The sequence below is a fragment of the Entamoeba histolytica genome, genomic scaffold, assembly GCF_000208925.1.
Source record: "Entamoeba histolytica HM-1:IMSS scf_1104750519071 genomic scaffold, whole genome shotgun sequence".
NCBI lineage: Eukaryota > Evosea > Mastigamoebida > Endamoebidae > Entamoeba > Entamoeba histolytica.
This window is the reverse complement of record NW_001915031.1, coordinates 17,879-35,237: the sequence shown is the minus strand read 5'-3', so window position 1 is coordinate 35,237 and position 17,359 is coordinate 17,879. Positions and strand designations below refer to the sequence as shown.

The 17,359-nt window shown below is 27.2% G+C and overlaps 8 protein-coding genes across 8 annotated transcripts; 4 read left to right on the top strand and 4 right to left on the bottom strand.

Annotated features, from left to right (window-relative positions):
• Positions 1-619: 619 nt before the first annotated feature.
• On the top strand, positions 620-2,521 carry EHI_183580 (Rho guanine nucleotide exchange factor, putative; the record flags this gene model as incomplete). The annotated part of the gene is made up of 1 exon (XM_649226.1): positions 620-2,521. The coding sequence occupies one exon, from the start codon at positions 620-622 to the stop codon at positions 2,519-2,521; it is 1,902 nt and encodes a 633-aa protein (XP_654318.1).
• A 465-nt stretch (positions 2,522-2,986) lies between these two features.
• EHI_183570 (uncharacterized protein) lies at positions 2,987-3,661 on the bottom strand (the record flags this gene model as incomplete). Its single annotated transcript, XM_649227.2, has 1 exon — positions 2,987-3,661. The coding sequence occupies one exon, from the start codon at positions 3,659-3,661 to the stop codon at positions 3,005-3,007; it is 657 nt and encodes a 218-aa protein (XP_654319.1). The 3' UTR covers positions 2,987-3,004.
• Positions 3,662-3,866: 205 nt separating this feature from the next.
• On the top strand, positions 3,867-4,829 carry EHI_183560 (CAAX amino terminal protease family; the record flags this gene model as incomplete). The annotated part of the gene is made up of 1 exon (XM_649228.2): positions 3,867-4,829. One exon carries the CDS (start codon positions 3,867-3,869, stop codon positions 4,827-4,829), a length of 963 nt encoding a protein of 320 aa, XP_654320.2.
• A 141-nt stretch (positions 4,830-4,970) lies between these two features.
• On the top strand, positions 4,971-5,761 carry EHI_183550 (uncharacterized protein; the record flags this gene model as incomplete). The annotated part of the gene is made up of 2 exons (XM_649229.2): positions 4,971-5,576; positions 5,629-5,761. The coding sequence occupies 2 exons, from the start codon at positions 4,971-4,973 to the stop codon at positions 5,701-5,703; spliced, it is 681 nt and encodes a 226-aa protein (XP_654321.2). The 3' UTR covers positions 5,704-5,761.
• A 61-nt stretch (positions 5,762-5,822) lies between these two features.
• On the bottom strand, positions 5,823-7,388 carry EHI_183540 (uncharacterized protein; the record flags this gene model as incomplete). The annotated part of the gene is made up of 1 exon (XM_649230.1): positions 5,823-7,388. One exon carries the CDS (start codon positions 7,386-7,388, stop codon positions 5,823-5,825), a length of 1,566 nt encoding a protein of 521 aa, XP_654322.1.
• Positions 7,389-8,088: 700 nt separating this feature from the next.
• Positions 8,089-9,326, top strand: EHI_183530 (uncharacterized protein; the record flags this gene model as incomplete). Its single annotated transcript, XM_649231.2, has 2 exons — positions 8,089-9,126; positions 9,198-9,326. The coding sequence occupies 2 exons, from the start codon at positions 8,089-8,091 to the stop codon at positions 9,324-9,326; spliced, it is 1,167 nt and encodes a 388-aa protein (XP_654323.2).
• A 30-nt stretch (positions 9,327-9,356) lies between these two features.
• On the bottom strand, positions 9,357-12,017 carry EHI_183520 (uncharacterized protein; the record flags this gene model as incomplete). The annotated part of the gene is made up of 1 exon (XM_649232.1): positions 9,357-12,017. The coding sequence occupies one exon, from the start codon at positions 12,015-12,017 to the stop codon at positions 9,357-9,359; it is 2,661 nt and encodes an 886-aa protein (XP_654324.1).
• Positions 12,018-12,216: 199 nt separating this feature from the next.
• Positions 12,217-17,322, bottom strand: EHI_183510 (nuclear pore protein, putative; the record flags this gene model as incomplete). The annotated part of the gene is made up of 1 exon (XM_649233.1): positions 12,217-17,322. One exon carries the CDS (start codon positions 17,320-17,322, stop codon positions 12,217-12,219), a length of 5,106 nt encoding a protein of 1,701 aa, XP_654325.1.
• Between the last annotated feature and the right edge of the window lie 37 nt (positions 17,323-17,359).

The window sequence follows — 17,359 nt, the reverse complement described above, 5'->3', positions numbered from 1 at the left end:
TAATGTTTTTATTTAGTATTTTTAGTTTTATAATATTCTTTCTTGTGTTTGAAGTTTTTAATTTGAAAATTCTTTGTTGGTATTTAATATTTAATGAAGAGAATTTATTCTGATTTAGTTTAAATTATTCTCTTTTGATTTAACTGAAGTCACATTCATTTGTATGTAAGTTACTGTAACTGTTTATATAACACATTACAATGAATATTTAATTTATTTGTTTTCTGAAAGTAAGTTTCTTTCAATTTTTCTTTTCTCAAAAAGAAGTTTGTTTTAATAATGTAAGAATAACAAGTATTTTTCCATATAATTCAAGATTACAACCAGATGAAATAATGCAGATAATGAATTGGATATTAACATATTTAATTAAAATGTACTGTAATAATCAATTCAATCAAGTGTTATTCATACAAATACATATTTGGTTGTTTTATGAAATATAAACCAATGATTTTCATCAAATAGATTATTTATATTATAATTAATAATTACATTATTATATTATTTTAATTTATTTCATTCTCTTTATGAAAAAAAGGAAAAGACAAAAAACGTGAAAATAAAATAGATTGAAAAGAAAAAAGAAGAACTTTTAAAAAGAGATTTTATAGATTTTATGATAAACACCTTTGCAAAACGATGGGTTACAGAATCTACTTCAAATGATATTGAATATGCTTTATTTTCAATCAACAATCATATAATAGAAGTACCAAAAGAATATTTATTTAATGATAGGGCACGAACTACAATAATGCAAACAATAGTTAAATACAATGAGATAAATATTAATAATGGAAAAGTCATTTCATTAAGAGGAGGAATAACTGAAGAAAAAGAATTTAGAACTTATTTAAGATATTTAAGAGGGAGTGTTTTTTGTGAAAAGAAATTAACAGTAAAAAAAATGGCTCGAACCATTTCAATTCTTCTTCAATTTGGAGTTGGAATTAATAGTTCAGTAAAATTACTTGGATTAAATGAAGAAACATGTGAAGAAATTATTGCATATTTTCTTGCTATGTTAAATACAAAAACATTAAATTTAATTATGATAATGGATATTGAAAGAAGTTGGAAGGGATTATTAGAAAATGCATTTGGGACATTATCTTTTTATTATGGAGAAGCGATGTTATCTAATATTCAAGTATTAGAAGGACTTGGAAGATTTTATGACAATTTAGATTTGATTCATGCTTACCTTTCTGAAATGTCTCAAAAAGAAATGAATCCAAAACAACTAATAGATCTTGAACAAGTTTTTTGTCCATCAAAAGAAAATATTTCAGAAACAAAAATTATATTGGGTGGTGGAAGACATTTTGATGAAGGATTTGAACGTAGAAAAAGTAATTTGGCTGCATCTATTCCAAAGAAAGCATCTAAAATTACTACATTTATTGGTGATGATCTTAAGAAGTTTATTATTGTACAATTAGGTATTGAGTCATGGTTAGTACGTTCTATGTTTGTTTTTAAGAAAATGAAAACAAGACAAATGGTAATTGAAGAATGGAAAACAACTGAATTTAATTTATGTGAGAATATGAAAATATTAAAAGAATACTTTAAAGATCCTATGCAACAACTTGTTATTGACAAAACAATTGATGGGTTTGGTAATAAAGAATATAATACACTCTTTTCTACATTAAATGAATGTATTGATTGTTCACAACAAATGGTAAATGAAATGAATAAAATATTAACTCCACAAAATATGAAATGTGATTTTACATTTGGTAAATATGCAGATCAATGGGTAGTATTAGCGCGTTATTTATTACCATACACTACTGACTATAATTATGCTAAAGCTGTTTTTGATAAAATTAAACAAAGTGAAGAAGGAAAACAATTTATTGATGATTGCCAACAAAATATTTTCATTAAAAAAAATACTCGTCCATCATTTGAAGATTTACTCATTCAACCAGTACAACGTCTCATGAGATATCCATTATTATTAAAAGAAATTATTAAAAATACAGGACCTCGACATCCAGATCAACCATTTCTTAAAACAGCATTCACTCATTTTAATTATTTCTCTAATCTTGTCAATGAATTAGGAAAGAAAAGAGATGAATTAAAATATGTTTCACAATTACTTGGAGATGAAACTATTTTTGTTAATAATAGATATATGTATTCTGAGGCTATGGTTACTTATAAAAAGAAACATTGTTATGCTTTCTTATTTAGTGATGAATTAGTATTTGCCAAAGAACAAGCTGTTCAAGAGAATAAACCACTTATTGCAGCAAACAAAGCAACAAAAAAAGTTAAAATTGAAGCATTAATTTGTATTAATGATAAAACAGAAGTGATGCTTTCATCTAATGTATTAAACATTAAAATCGATGATGTTAGTTGTTTGTTATCATTTGATAGTATTGAGAAATGTAAAGAATGGAGTCAAACTATTTCCAAAAATATTACTTATGGATGGTGGGATTTGAACCGTTCTGATTGTTGGGTAGCCCAAATGAGAGATGCAGATAGCGTAGAATAAATCAATTAGTTTTTATTTCTTTTATTTTTCAAATTATTTTTTTAATAAAACAAAAACTTTTATTTATTTATTGAAAATTGTTTAGAAAAATATATTTTCAGTTTAAAAAAAGATTAAAGTAGCATTATTTTTTATTATTATTTTCATAAACTCTTATTTAATTTTAATAAATTTATATTACTGTATTATTAAATTATTATTTTAAATACTCTGATACATCTTAGATAATTAATTTTATATAATTTTATTTTTTAAAATCTTTTATAAATACATATTACGAAATTATAATTTATTTCCTTTTTAAATCTTTTAAATTAAAAGAAATACTTATATATTAAATCTACAATCATTCAAAAAGATTATAACAAAATATTAATAAATGAAATTAAGATATTAAAATTCATAAACAATAAATGATTACTACAATTCTATTTAATATGAAAAAAGTAAAAAAAAAAAAAATATTAGGAAAATAAAAGAAATTTATAATTCACCTTTCTTTACTTTTTCTTCAACAAAAAGTTTCATTTCCCACATTCTTTCAGCATCATTTGTTTTATTTGAAGCAACTACAAAAGTAGGAATACTTCCTCGTGGATCCATTTCAATAATTCTTTCAATATAACATCTTTTAGGATCTTCAGGATCTTTTTCAATTAAGAGTGCAGATTTCTTATAAGCAGTGACATACTTTTTATTAGTTTTAACTTTATCATTTTTAATTGATGTTTGAATGAAAATATGTCCATTCTCAGTTGGATAATTATCATGAAGAGAAACAAATTGTCTTGCAGTAACAGGCCAAGTAACTGAAAAAGCAGTATGTGTTACAAGAATATTAGTACCTTCTACTTGATCAAAAATTTCGTAATTTAAAAGAGACTTATCATATTTCTTTAATTCATCAATATTAGTTTCTTGATTAAATTTAAGCATCTGTTCAAAAGTACAATTACAATGAACTCTACAACGAGTTCTATGACTATACCCTCTCATTGGTAAATCATATAATTTAACATCAGGGTTATTATAAGCAATTGGATTCCATTGAAGTTTTAATTCATTTTCAAACCATTCTTTCATCTCTTTAGCTTCATTGATAAGTTCTTCTTTAGTATTACAAGTAGGTTCTTCAGCCATTAGGGTCGTTTTATATTTTAAGTTCTGAAAAATATATTCAAATTGTTTAAATTTTTAATATAATTTTATAATAAAAGAATAATACTCAAATAACTAAGTTATTTCTAGTTTTATCTTAATGTTATAATCTCATTTTGTTCAGTTATTATTTCCTTATTTTTCTTAGAAAAATGTTATCAAAAGATGAACTTAAATTGTTATTTTAATGTATCTATTAAAGAATTTAATTACTTTACCATTTAAAATACATTATTTATTTATCTGTGTTTATATTGTTGTTTCTCTCATTGTTGTTTATGGATTACAATTAACATTATTACCATCTGGAAAAATATATTCATATAATTATTCTATGATGAAATCCCTTACTTTAATTATTCCTTCATTCTTATTATTCATTGCTGGATTTATTTCAGAAAAAGTGTTTCATGTGACAATTTCAACGCTTAAAATAGAAGAACCACAAATTAAAAAATGGTGGTATGTTATTTCTATTGTACTCATGCCAGTATTAATGACGTTTGGGTCATTTATCTTCTTTTGTATTAATCCATCAATGTGTTCATTAAATGTAATGGGTGAAGTAATGCATCAACAAAAAATTAATGAATTAAATAATATTTCATTATCAGAAAATTGGATACGATTTACCGTTTATACCTCAATTATTATCCAAATTTTAATTTCATCAATAACTTCATTTGGAATAGCACTTTCTCAAGAATATGTTTTTAGATATTTTTTATTTAATGAACTTCTTCAATCTCTTCATCCTCTTTTCTCTGCATTTATTTCTTCTTTTGTATTTGCAATATACAGTATTATTCTTGTCATTCTTGGTGATTATTGTCCATATGAAAATTATCCAGGATCGCCTTATACAGGTATTTTAATGGTTTGTTTGATTCAATTTTTCCTTGGAGTGTTTTTGTGTTTCTTTGCACTAAAAACAAATTCTTTATTTGTTCTTTCATTCCTTCATTCTTCTTGGATTTCTTTACAATCTACATTTATCCCTTTTGTTGATCAAACATCAACCCCAATTTCTATTTTCATAGGTCCATCATATTATGGTATTCTTCCATCATTTCCAATGATTATAGCCACTATTTCCTTTACAATGTTTATGACAAAAAGACCAGTTGGCAATGAATTGAATTTATATTAAAGTAAGTCAGGATCTTATGATTTGTGGCTTTTCCCTCCAACAAAAATACAATCATCCAAACAAAAGATAAAATCAAAAAACAATTTTTTTCTTTTTTATTGAAGTAAAAAAAGTGAAAGGAATTTTTAAATCTTAAAATTCATGCACCCAATTCAAACACCTCCTTATTATAATGGGTTTTCTGCATCAGGGAGAACAGGCGATAGTGACCCAATGAAACAACAATCTATGTCATTAAAGTTATGTTTTTGTCCATTGTGTGATAAACAACAAATGTTATTAGAAAGACAACCATTACAATGGATATTTATTGCTCGATTGATTGTGTATAGTTTAAAACATAAATATAATAAAAGAGATTTCTTTACTTTACAAAGAGACATCCAACAATTTATTATAGACCATTGGTATTTCTTTTCTAACTTAGAACAATTTAGAGTTTCTCAAGAACAATGGACAAGTGCATTGAATGAACAATTTAACAATAATGATTTCTTTACTCTAAGTGATGATAAACTTGCTGTAAGATTAAATAATGATGTTCCACCTTGGGATTATGAACCTGAGGTTGTTCAAGAAATATCTGCATCAAGCCATATAGATGATATAGAATCAAACCAAAACACAGAACAAATTCAAGCTGAATTAAAAGAGAGTTATTTAAAAACATTGCAAATAGCTAAAGTTGCATATTTAACATGTCAAAAAGCTCTTTATGTTTATTCTGATGATAATTCAAAAAATAATGTTTGTTTTTGTTTGTTTATTACATAATTAATTAGTTAATGACTTATTCTAGATAATTGCTCAAATGGAAGAGCTACAAAAGGTAATCAATGAAACAAATTACTTATTAGGATGTTTTCAAAAATAACATTTGCTTTTCTTGTTTCTTTACACAGTAATTTTAAAACCATAATTGATTTTTTTAGAAAAACAAATTCAATTTTCAAAATTGTTCTTCTTTTTTTCTTTGGTTAATTAATTCGTTTTTTAGTCATAATTAATAAACAAGACATTTTTGTGTACTTGAATAGGTGAAGATTTCCTTACAACAGCAGCAGCTAAATCTTTTCTGTTTAAATTTAATAAAATAAAAACTTTTAAAGCATCAGTCTCAGGTGTTTCAAGCATTTTGTCTACTACTTTTAATGCATCTTCATATTTTCCCATAAAAACTAAAGCCATGGCTGATGCATAATTAACATCTTCATTATTTTCTTGTGGTTTTGAAACAAAAAATTCTTGAAGAATTTTTTCTGATTCTTTGGGTAATTGAAGAAAACAATACGTTTTAACTAAATATGATAATGCAGAAATTCGGAGTTGATTATTCTTAGATGCATAAACTTTTTCCCAACAATATTTAGCTAAAAGATAATCACCACTCCAATAACTTATATACCCCATTGCATAATACATAGCCAATACTAATTTATGATTTACTGAACTTTCTGAATTAGTTCGTAATAAAGTTGTCATATTTCGAATATATTGCATTCCAAGAGATAATGGTAATTGTGAATTTTCTGGACTTAATGGTTGTTGGATTAATAACACATGACGAGCAGATGCTGTACCCACATATTGATATTTCATTTGTGCATTCTTAATATAATTATAATGATATTGAATGCAAGAACATGCTAATCGGTACCATAACAATGGATTGTATCTATAGTAATCTACTAATGTAATAAGTGCAGCATGAGCTTCAATAGGTTTATTTTCTAACAGATAACAAAGGCCTAAATTATATGTTGTTGTTTGTTTCCATCCAATAGGATATAATGTTGTTGCAGGTTCTTCTAATGAACTTTTCATTGGTTCATCTTTATGATCAAAACAATGAAAAGCTTTTTGTAACATATATATTGCCACAGCTGGTTTTCCTGAACGAGCAAAAGTACAAGCATTTCCAATATCTTTTAAAGGAGATTCTCCTTGGTATAATGCATCACGTGCTCCATCAAAGTCATTATTTAAATAACAAAAAAGTGCTTGATAATAAGGTTTTCGAGTAATGTCACGACATGAGTTACAAACACAATTAATATGTGAAATTGCTTGAGGGATATTATTTTCATGAATTGATTTTTTCATTAATATCAATTGTGATTCAATATAGTTAATTGTTCCTGGAACATAAATTGGATTAATAAATTCATCTGTAATTCGTTCTAAATTAAATGTTATTGAACCCATTGAACTAACAATACAATAATATAATATCAATGATAATAATTTAATTTGAGACTCTTCTTCACGATTTGAAGACTCTGATAAAAAAGATAATGCATCAGTTGGTTTCCCTACCCTTAATAACCCTACAGCTTTATTGTATAATAGATATGTAGGTTCATTTGTTTCTAATGGAAGAATAGTTGTAATATATTGGTTGTAATCTTGAGATGTAAGTAATTCTAATAAAGCAATATTACTTTGATTTATTACTTTTTGTTCTCCTTCATCATTACTTTCTTCTAACCTTTTTTTTAGTTCTTTAAATTCATTAGGATTATTTGATCTTAAATATTGTTCATAATAACTTTCACTCATCTTTTCCAACTTTTGTTTATTTTTTTTTAGTTTTTTTATTTATATTTTTCTAATTTCTTTTTTTTTTAATGTTTCTATTTTGAAGATATGAAATTTTTTTATTTTCAATTTTCCTTTAGAAAAATCTATTTCTATTTAATTGTTTAGATTGAATGTTTTGAATAATTTGTTTTGTTACAGTTTTTATTATATTCAATTTTTTAGAAAATTAAATCAAAGTATCTATTTGACATGTATTTGTATTAATGAGTCTTTTTCAATAAAAGTGATTTTATTTTTTCATAGAAAATACAAGTGTTAAAAAAAAGCACATCAATTGTTTTTTGTTTTGTTGTAAAATTTTAAATAACATACTATTATTATACTCTTTTAATGAAAGTGACAATGAAAATAATACCAAGAGAGTTGTTTAAAAAAAAGGAGAGATGTTTTTTGATATTAATATACATTAATTACATATAATATAAAAAGAAGTCAAAAGTGGAATAAACAATGAAAAATAAATATCAAATAAGTAATTATGTTTAACAAATGAAATATAACAAAAAATTAAAAAAAAAAGTAATAAGAACTAAAAAATATATTGTTTTTAAAAACAAAAATGAATAACAGCAAGTACAAACAATTTAATGATAATAATAAAATAACAGAAGGTAGTTCAAAATCTTATTTGCTTCTTGGTATATTATTTGCAATTACCATGTCAACAGGTTCAATTTTAGTTTTAGTGATATTTTTTACAAACAATTCAATTATTATTCCTCTCACAGAAAAAGTACCAAATGGAACGTTTTGGAAACAAAAATATTACTCACCTCATGCATATCCATTATATTGTGATACACTCACCTGTCCAATTCTTTCTTTGTTTTATCATCAGTCACTTCCAAATAATGCTGTTCTTAATAATGATATTTCATTAGCATTAAATAATTCATTAATTCAATCAATTTCAAGGTCAGTTCCACGGTTATTTGATGGTCTTTACACATATCATTATAATGCAACAGAACAACAAGGATGGTATGTCACAATAGAATCAATTAAAAGTGTGTATAGTATTAATGAAGCAAAGGACTTACTTAGAATTTCACCAGTTCTTTTAACATTAACAGATGCAGTCAATAATGTTGAAATTAATGGATATAAATTTAAAATTCCAGTTGAGTCTGGAAGAACATTTCATGTAACTAATGACATAACAAATATTGGAATTAAAACGTATTGTGTTGTTGGTTGGGATGATACGTTTGCTGGTGGAGGATTTATTATTCATGGAGGTCTTCATTCACTTACATATTATACTGGAAATGTTTCTATTGAAGTTGAAACTTCGGTATGTCCCAACTCAAGAGGTTCTGTAGATTGGTTAAATGACAACCCTTCACATGACTATAAGAAAAATGAATTGTATGTGAATTATAATGCAACAAAATTACGATGTAATGATCCAATATTTTGTGATAAAACAGGTTTTTATACAATTAAAGTAAGAAATGCAGTAAATTGGAGACAATACCAAGTTTTATTTAATCATTTTAGTGGAGATAATAGATTTATAGAAACAATTGAATTTAATGAATTATCACAATATGAATTAGAATATATCATGGTTATTGATTCTTGCTTTATTAAAAATGATTATTGCGCATATAGTTTTTTGACATATTCATCATTTAAAAAGTTAAAAAATATCTTTGTCTCTCAACCAGATAAAACCCATAAACAATATTCAGTCGTTTGTTTATTCATTGTATTTTTTTGTTAAACTTATTTTTTAAAATGTACGTTTATTTATATAACATATAGGCATTTACTGCATTTAATTATACAGTATGGAAAGATAGAAGAAAAGTTGATCTTACAAAAGAAGTAAAATTCATTCCGAATATATTTGATGGAAATAGTCTGATTTTTGCACCAAAACCAAACAAATAAATAATACATAAACATGATTCAATTAAGTAATTATTTTTCACAATAAGGTTCATTTGGGTACATCATATCAATTGCTTTTTTAAATTTGTTATAAAGTCGAATTCTTTCTTCATTTGTTAAATGGGGTTTAATTTGAATTGGAAATTCATCAGTAATATTGTCTTTAACAATAATAAATCTTTTAATCCTCATATATGATGGAAAAACTGCCATAAGGTCAACAACCCTCTTTTTTAACCATTTCATATATTCACTATTTCTTCTAACATCACCTGGTCCAAATGCTTTTTGTACTTCATTTTCTTTTACTGTAAGTAATGCTCCAGCACATCTCTTTCCATCACCAACAACAAGACAATTATCTATTGTTTGAATTTTTCGTATTAAGTCTTCAATAATTGGACAATGTAAAATAACGTCATTAGAAGTAACAACAGTTGGAGAGACTTTACCAATAACTGAATATATTTTAGTACCATCAACATTAATCATTTCAACTATTGGATTTAATAAAACTCCTTTTTTTCCTCTAACATCTCCACTTACATATCCTGGAGTTACTGAAGGTCCCCATACTCTTAATTTTCCATTATTGACTTGGGTATGCATATCATCAAGTGCAGGACCAGCAGTATTTTCTTCAATGAATCCAGGCCTATTCATTGTAACAAAACCACATGCTTCAGGAGAACAAATTCCAGTACAAATTGAAATAGCTTGAGTTGACTTTGCAAGATAAGTTGAAACACAAATACATTTTTTTGTTATTTTCTTTTGTTTAACAATTTTATTTAATTTTTCAAATACACGTGGTGTAGAAAATAATAAAGAAGGTTTATGTCGTTCAAGTGCTTTTAAAAACGGTATCATTAAACCTCTTGTACTTGTTGAATCGATAACTGAAACAGAACATCTTGTAATAATGGGAATATAAAAACAAAATAATCTTTCTAAATAATAACTATTTGGTAAATGATGTAATATCCGTGTTTTATTATTCAGTGAAAATAATGTAATAATTTGATTTGTTTGAGATAAAACATTCCCTTGTGTCCAAATTATTCCTTTATATCCTCCATGTTTTGATGGAACAAAAACAATTTCAACAATAGAATTTGTAGTAATAGAATTAATTTTTTGATAAAACATTTCATCAGGAACAGACGTAGATCTTGATAAAAAACTTTCAAGAGTAAACACACATTCATTTTCTGTTTCAATACTAATTTCTCCATTTTCAGCATCATAAAATTGTGGTTGTGCTTTAGGATGAATTTTTTCTACCATTTTTTGAGTTAATTTATGTCTTAATTTATTATTAATTTCTGTTGTTCCTTTAAATTCATATGGTTCATATATTTCTTTGTATTCTCCTTCTACGTTAATTAAAATTATATCAAATATATCCCATAAATCACTGAATGTCATTGATGTATGGTCTAACAAACAAATTCTAACATTAGACTTGTTAATAATTAATTTTAACATTTCAATTGATGAACCTGGATGAACATAAACGGCTGACATTCCAGCAAGCATAACTCCAAGTGCAGAAGTAATTGAATGTATTCCATTTTCCATAATAATCATAACACTTGGCTGTTTAACAGAAACATCAATACACATTAAAGACTTAGCAAATACTTTAGCATTTCTATATAAATCATCGAATTTAATTTGATAATTGTCTTCAATATAAATGATTTGCTCTTTTGACTCTTTTTCAAAACGGTCTAAATACTTAATAAATGTTCCTTTCGTTTCAAACATTGACTCTTTTTGTTCTTTAGTAAATCCATCCCATGTAACGTTAAACTGTTCTTTTCTAAATGAAGGTAATTCATCAGTAATAAAAAATCTATCTGTAACATCATCCGAATTCATATGTGATGTTGAAACTCCACTTGCATGACTTTTTAATCCACTTCTTCTTAATCGTTCTTTGACAAAATTTGTTTTTTTCTTTTTTTTCTTTGGTACACTTTCAATAACAACTCTCACATCTTTTTGTATGTCATCGACATTACTAACTATTTCTTCATCTTCTCTTGGTTTTTCTTCATTTTTATGACTAAGCTCTTTCATAAAAATCATAGACTTAATTTTTTTTGTTGTTTGTTCTAATCGACTTTGTTTTTCTAATCCTTTGTCTTTTTTATCTTCTTGTTTAGTTGTTAAATTTTCTTCTTGATTTTTTATTTTTTCAGTGTCTGTTTCTGCTATTAATGACTCTTCTTTTATTTCAATGTCTGTTTCTTTCTCAATATTTTCTTTTTGACCTTTCAAAATATCATCTTTACTTTCGTTTGGGTCTAATCCTTTTGCAAAACAAAGACTATCTTCTTTCGTTTCATCTTTTTTTGTTTCAACTATGTCTTTATTTTCTTTTTTAGTTTTTTCTTCAGGAACAAAAATTTCTTCGTGAGTTTTTTGTTTTTGAATTCTTGCTTTTCTGAGAAAATCATCTAAAATGTTTTCTTCACTCCCTTTCTTTTTCTTTTCTTCTTTCCGTTCCTTCTTCTCTCGTTCTTTTTCTTTTTTTTCTTCTTTTTTTTTCTCTTTTTTTTCTTCTTTGACTTTTGGACTAAACTCTTCTTTATCACCTTTTTCATCTCCTTCTTTTTCATCACCTCCTTTTCTACGAAAAGGATTAAGAACACTGAAATGATGTGGTGATCTAGATGTTGACATTAAAATAAAATATTTTTTATTTTTCTATTTTTAATTTTTTAAACAAGTTTTTGATAGTTTTGATTAGTTCATTTTGTAGTATTGCAAAAAAAACTCCAACTCATCAAATCTCAAAGTTGATCTTCTGAGATGATTATTTTTTTTTTCAAAAAGAAATCATTTTAACAAAACCAATAAAAAATCATCAATCTTACTTTATTCAATATCGGTATTGTTGTTGTGGGTTATAATATCCATATCCTGGATTATATTGTGCAGGACCATTATCAGTTCTTCTTTGACATAAGAAGAATACTAATGATGCAAGAATAATTGAAAGGATTGCTATAACAATTGGTCCTAAAGCATTAGCAGATGTTCTTCCAAGTTTTCGTTCTTTAATCTCTCCAACTTCAACAAAAACTTTAAGTGTTTCAGTTCCATCAAGTATTTCAATATCTCCTTTAACATTTTCCATTCCTCTAACAACAAATGAAGCACTTCCATCACTTCTTGTAACTTCTCTAATTTGTAACTTTCCAGTTAAATCACGAACAATGACATCTCCTTTAGCTCTGAATATATCTAAATTAGCTTCTTCTCCTGTTTTAATTTTTAGATTTCCTGGTTTAGCAACAATACCAGCTCTAAATGGCAATACAGCAACAGCTTGGACAGCTTTTCCAAAACCATCCTTTGCATTAAATCTTAACTTAACTTGATTAGGAACTTTACCTGAAGTTGTTGGTACTGCAACAACAGAACAATAAATTTTTCCATAAACAACTTCTACAGATGCATGTGCCCATGTTGATTGATCTATAGAACAATAAGCATTTAGATTAAGATCAACATTACTTTGTTGTGTTACCATACCAGCTTCTGCATACAACGTCACTGGAATAAGAACTCTGCCTGAACCAACTGTAGCAGGTTCTAATGATGCACTTTCTAATGGTGATACACTAACTCTTGTTTGTGCTGGTGTTGATGATGTGGTCATTACAACTGTTCTACCAATAGACTTAGCTATAGCCCTACCATTAGAGTCAATGGAAATAATATTTCTAGATTCTGTTGTCCATTTAGCTTCTCCAGCAGTTTTGAATCTAATTTCACTTCCAACAGTAACAACTGGATTAATTGGTGAAACAGAATGATGAACAGTAACTCTAACTTCGTCTTGTAATCTAACACCTTCAGAACTTCTAACTCTAACAATAACTCTTCCTGGCTTAGCAGCAGTAACTTCAACAATACTCAAATTACTACTTTGAATAATTGATGCTGATCCACTTGGAATTAAATCAAATTGAACTAACTTATCATATGATGGTTTCAATACTCTTCCTCTATCTCCAATTGGTATCATTTCAAATTTCATTGTTTCTCCAACTGATAATCCATTTGAACTATATAATGGTAACAATTCTATTGCATGAATTCTATGTACTTTTACAACATAACTTAATGTTTCTCCTGTTTCACTTTCAACAACATGAACAACAGCAGATCCTGGTGTTCCATGAGACTTGACAATTCCAGCTGCATCAACAGTAATAATATCAGATCCCTCACATATTTGGAATGTAACTTCTGAAGGTTCACGGTTAGTTATAATTTGTGTAGTAGAATGTACAGCCATATCAATAACATTTCTACACCTTCCAGCACATAATGAAGAAAATGGATCAACAACATGAATCAAAATAGAAGCAGATAATTGTTTATAAGCTGAAGGTAATCCTTTTTGGATATTGACTATTTTTACATTAACTCGAGTTTGTCCAGCTTTCTTAGCCATTAAGAGAACAGTGTGTGACATTTCTTCATTTGCAGTAATATTAGTTTTATGATACACGGATAATATTTCTAAGGGTATATCATCACTTTGACTCCATGAAAAATCTAATTGAGTTGCAGCAATACTAACAGGAACTCCATCAGCTTCTCCAATAACTCGAATTTTTGTTTGTCCTCCAACTTCAAGAGTTGTTTGATGTGCATCCATTCGTAATCCAGTCAAATGTCTTACAATAACTTCACAATTTTCTTTTCCTTTTTCTCTCTTTTCACCACTTAGTAATTCAATAAATGATATTCTACTTTCAATAACTGATCTTCCTTTAATTTCTCCAATAACTTTATCTCCATTTAATTGTACAGCATTTCCACTAAGAATAACATGAGAAACAGTAGATCTAAGTGGAGGTCCTCCACGACACTTTATATCTTCTTGTGCAAGTGGAATTAAGTTAATTTCTTTTGGAGTACATGAAAAATGCTCATATATAATAACACTTGATGGTTTTGATTGAACATTATTAATAGTAACAACAATCATAGCCATTCCAACAGTAGATCCAGTAATAGAATATTTTTTAATACCTTTCTTTTCTAAGAACACATTAGAATTATCAGTTGTTACTTTAATATCCATAAACTTATACTGTGACTCATCAAATGGTTGACCATTAACATCAATAGCTTCAAATGTCAATTCAGAAGTCTCTCCTATTTCAATTTGGTCTGTAACAATAATATTTACTCCATGTATATCTGAAACAGTTACAACAACTCGTGCTTCATCATTCTTTCCATTGAAACAAACATCATTAGCAACAATGTAAGTATTTGACTCATTTCTTGGTCTAACAATACAACTAGAGTCAGTTCCATAATGTTCAATCATAACATTATTTGGAGTATCTGTAGTAAAATTGTAAAATCCACTTCCACTTGATGCAATTAATTTAACAAAATTATCAGGATGATTAAAGAGAGTAACTACTTTTGGAGAAACACTAACAACATCTACAACATTTAATGTAATAGTTCTTATCAAATTATTATTAATATCAAGTTTACCAGACATTCTTGCGTTGTTGAAGTATTTCTTTTGATATTTTATTGCAGTAAGTCTAAGTTCAACCTTTCCAATACTATCCCCAACTGAAACATGAATTGAAGAATGATCTTCTTTATTAATTTGTCTGCTTATTGATAACATATGTCTATCAGATGTTGACCATACATACTCAACAGAAGATGAATTAGTAAACATTCCTGTAACTGATGGTTTAACATATCCAATTAAATCAAGTTCTTCTCCAACTCTTACTGTCATTTCACTTGTAACACTATCACTTCCACTTACAGCTCGTTCTCTACAAATTCCTGGAACGTTATTAGTAACAATTTCCTTTCCAGCATTATCACTTTCATAAACTTCTTGTGTAGTTAGCATAAGAACTGATGGCTCACTACAAGTAAACTCCATTTTAGCAGAAGTATGAACAGTATAATTATGAGTTTTTCCTACTTTATTTCCAACTGTGATCATAACCATTGATTTACCATATTCTTTACAAACAAAGAATAATTGATTATTTCCCATATTATAAACATCTGCAATTCTATTTCTAAGTGTAATATTAGTAAAATAAAGTCCTTTATTTAAATACCAAGGAAGAGGTCCTCCTTCATATGAAATTTTAAATCCAGAAGCTTTAACAATATGTGGGTCTCTTGAACTTTTATATGATAGTTGTAATTTTTCATATGCAAATACTTGAACTTCAGCAATTCCTTTTCCATAAGTAGCAACAAGAGTAGTAGATCCTGATTTACTTGCTAAAATTTCAGCTTTTTGTGATGTTGAATTTGTTTTTAATTGGAATATTTCTGGTTGCATTACTTTCCAATTTACAGCAGCAGAAGAACATGTATCAAAATAAATACCATCAGTATCTCTTGCAAGAGCAGTGAAATTTAATGTACCTCCAACAATAACTTCAGCTACATCATTTCCAATTTCAATTGAAGCAACTTCAGATGCTTCTACAATAACAATATCAAAATTTTCACTATTTCTAGAATCACTAACTGTAACATTCACTTTACCTGCACTTCTTGGGAAAACAACTCCATCATTAGTAACAGCAACTGATTCACCATTTACTGAATATACATACTCTCCATGTCCTCCATGTGCAATAATTTTACATCCTGCAGTACCTGGAACTGCTAGCTTTAATTTTTTAGGTGAAGCAATAACTTGTTGGGAAATAATAATATCTTGAATACAATAAACACTATTTCCTCTTACAGAAAATCCATTTCCTTTTACAAATGATGCACTTATTGAAGCTCTTCCTTCTTTTTCAGTAGCAACAATAAATGAAGTATATCCTGGCTCATTTGAAATAATTTTAATTCCTCCATTTAATGTAATTTTATATTCAGCATTACTAACATAAGAAATAGCATTTCCATGACTATCAACTAATTCTGGTTTAACCTCATAAGTCTTACCTTCAATCCATTGCCAAACTCCTCTAATTTCTTTCCATACTAATCTAACTTTATAAGGAGAAACTACATTAATTGTTCTTTTTTGAATTGATTCTGGTGTTTCAATGTACATAACTGAAATAACTGCTTTTCCATTTTTATATGCAGAAGCCAATCCATTTTGTTGAATAGAAACAATACCTTCATTATAACTAACCCATTTATAATTTGGATTTGGCATAACAATTTGAGGACCAAGTTCATTTCTTTTAGTAGTAAACACTTGATAAGGTATTTGAGTATTTGGAAGAACATATAAATCTTTCTCTGGAAGAACTACAAGAATTTGCAAAACAGTAAGAATAACAGATGATACTTTAGTTGGTTCTTCAGTTAATTGTGCAGTCATTTGTGCTTTACCAAGTTCTAAACCTTTAACAAGAACTTTTGAAGTAGAAAGATGATATCTTTCCATATCTAAAATAGTTTCACTAGCTTTTAATTTAAGGGTATGTCCAGCAGTTGAAAATTTTTCAATTCTAACATAATCTCCTCCATTTCCTTTTGTTCCATTAACACTATCAATAGACCATGTCACTGGAATACCTTCTAATGTTGAAAATTTATTACCAATAGCATCATATCCAGCAATTTCAAGAACTTCATAATCATCTTTATTCATCAAACGAGTTGTAGTAACAACATCAATACGATCAATAGAATCAATTGTTACTTCTGTTCTTAAATTAACATGTTGTAATTCATCAACAGCATACACCCAAAATGATTGTCTTCCTTTCTTTGTTGTGGGTTGAACAGAAATTTTACATTGTGTAGAACATTTTCCACCAATAGGATAAAGTGTAGAAACTGTTGGGTTTGATGTGCTCCACTGAAAACATCCATTTGTTGCTTCAATGGTATAATCAATTGAATGTTGTTTTGTTGGATATGGCAACAAAACAGAAGGAACATTCATACTACTTGTATGTCCATAAGACAATGATATTAAAAGAATAATTGCAAGAAGCATTATTTGAAGGGTTTTAAGTTCTTTTTTCTTTATAAGC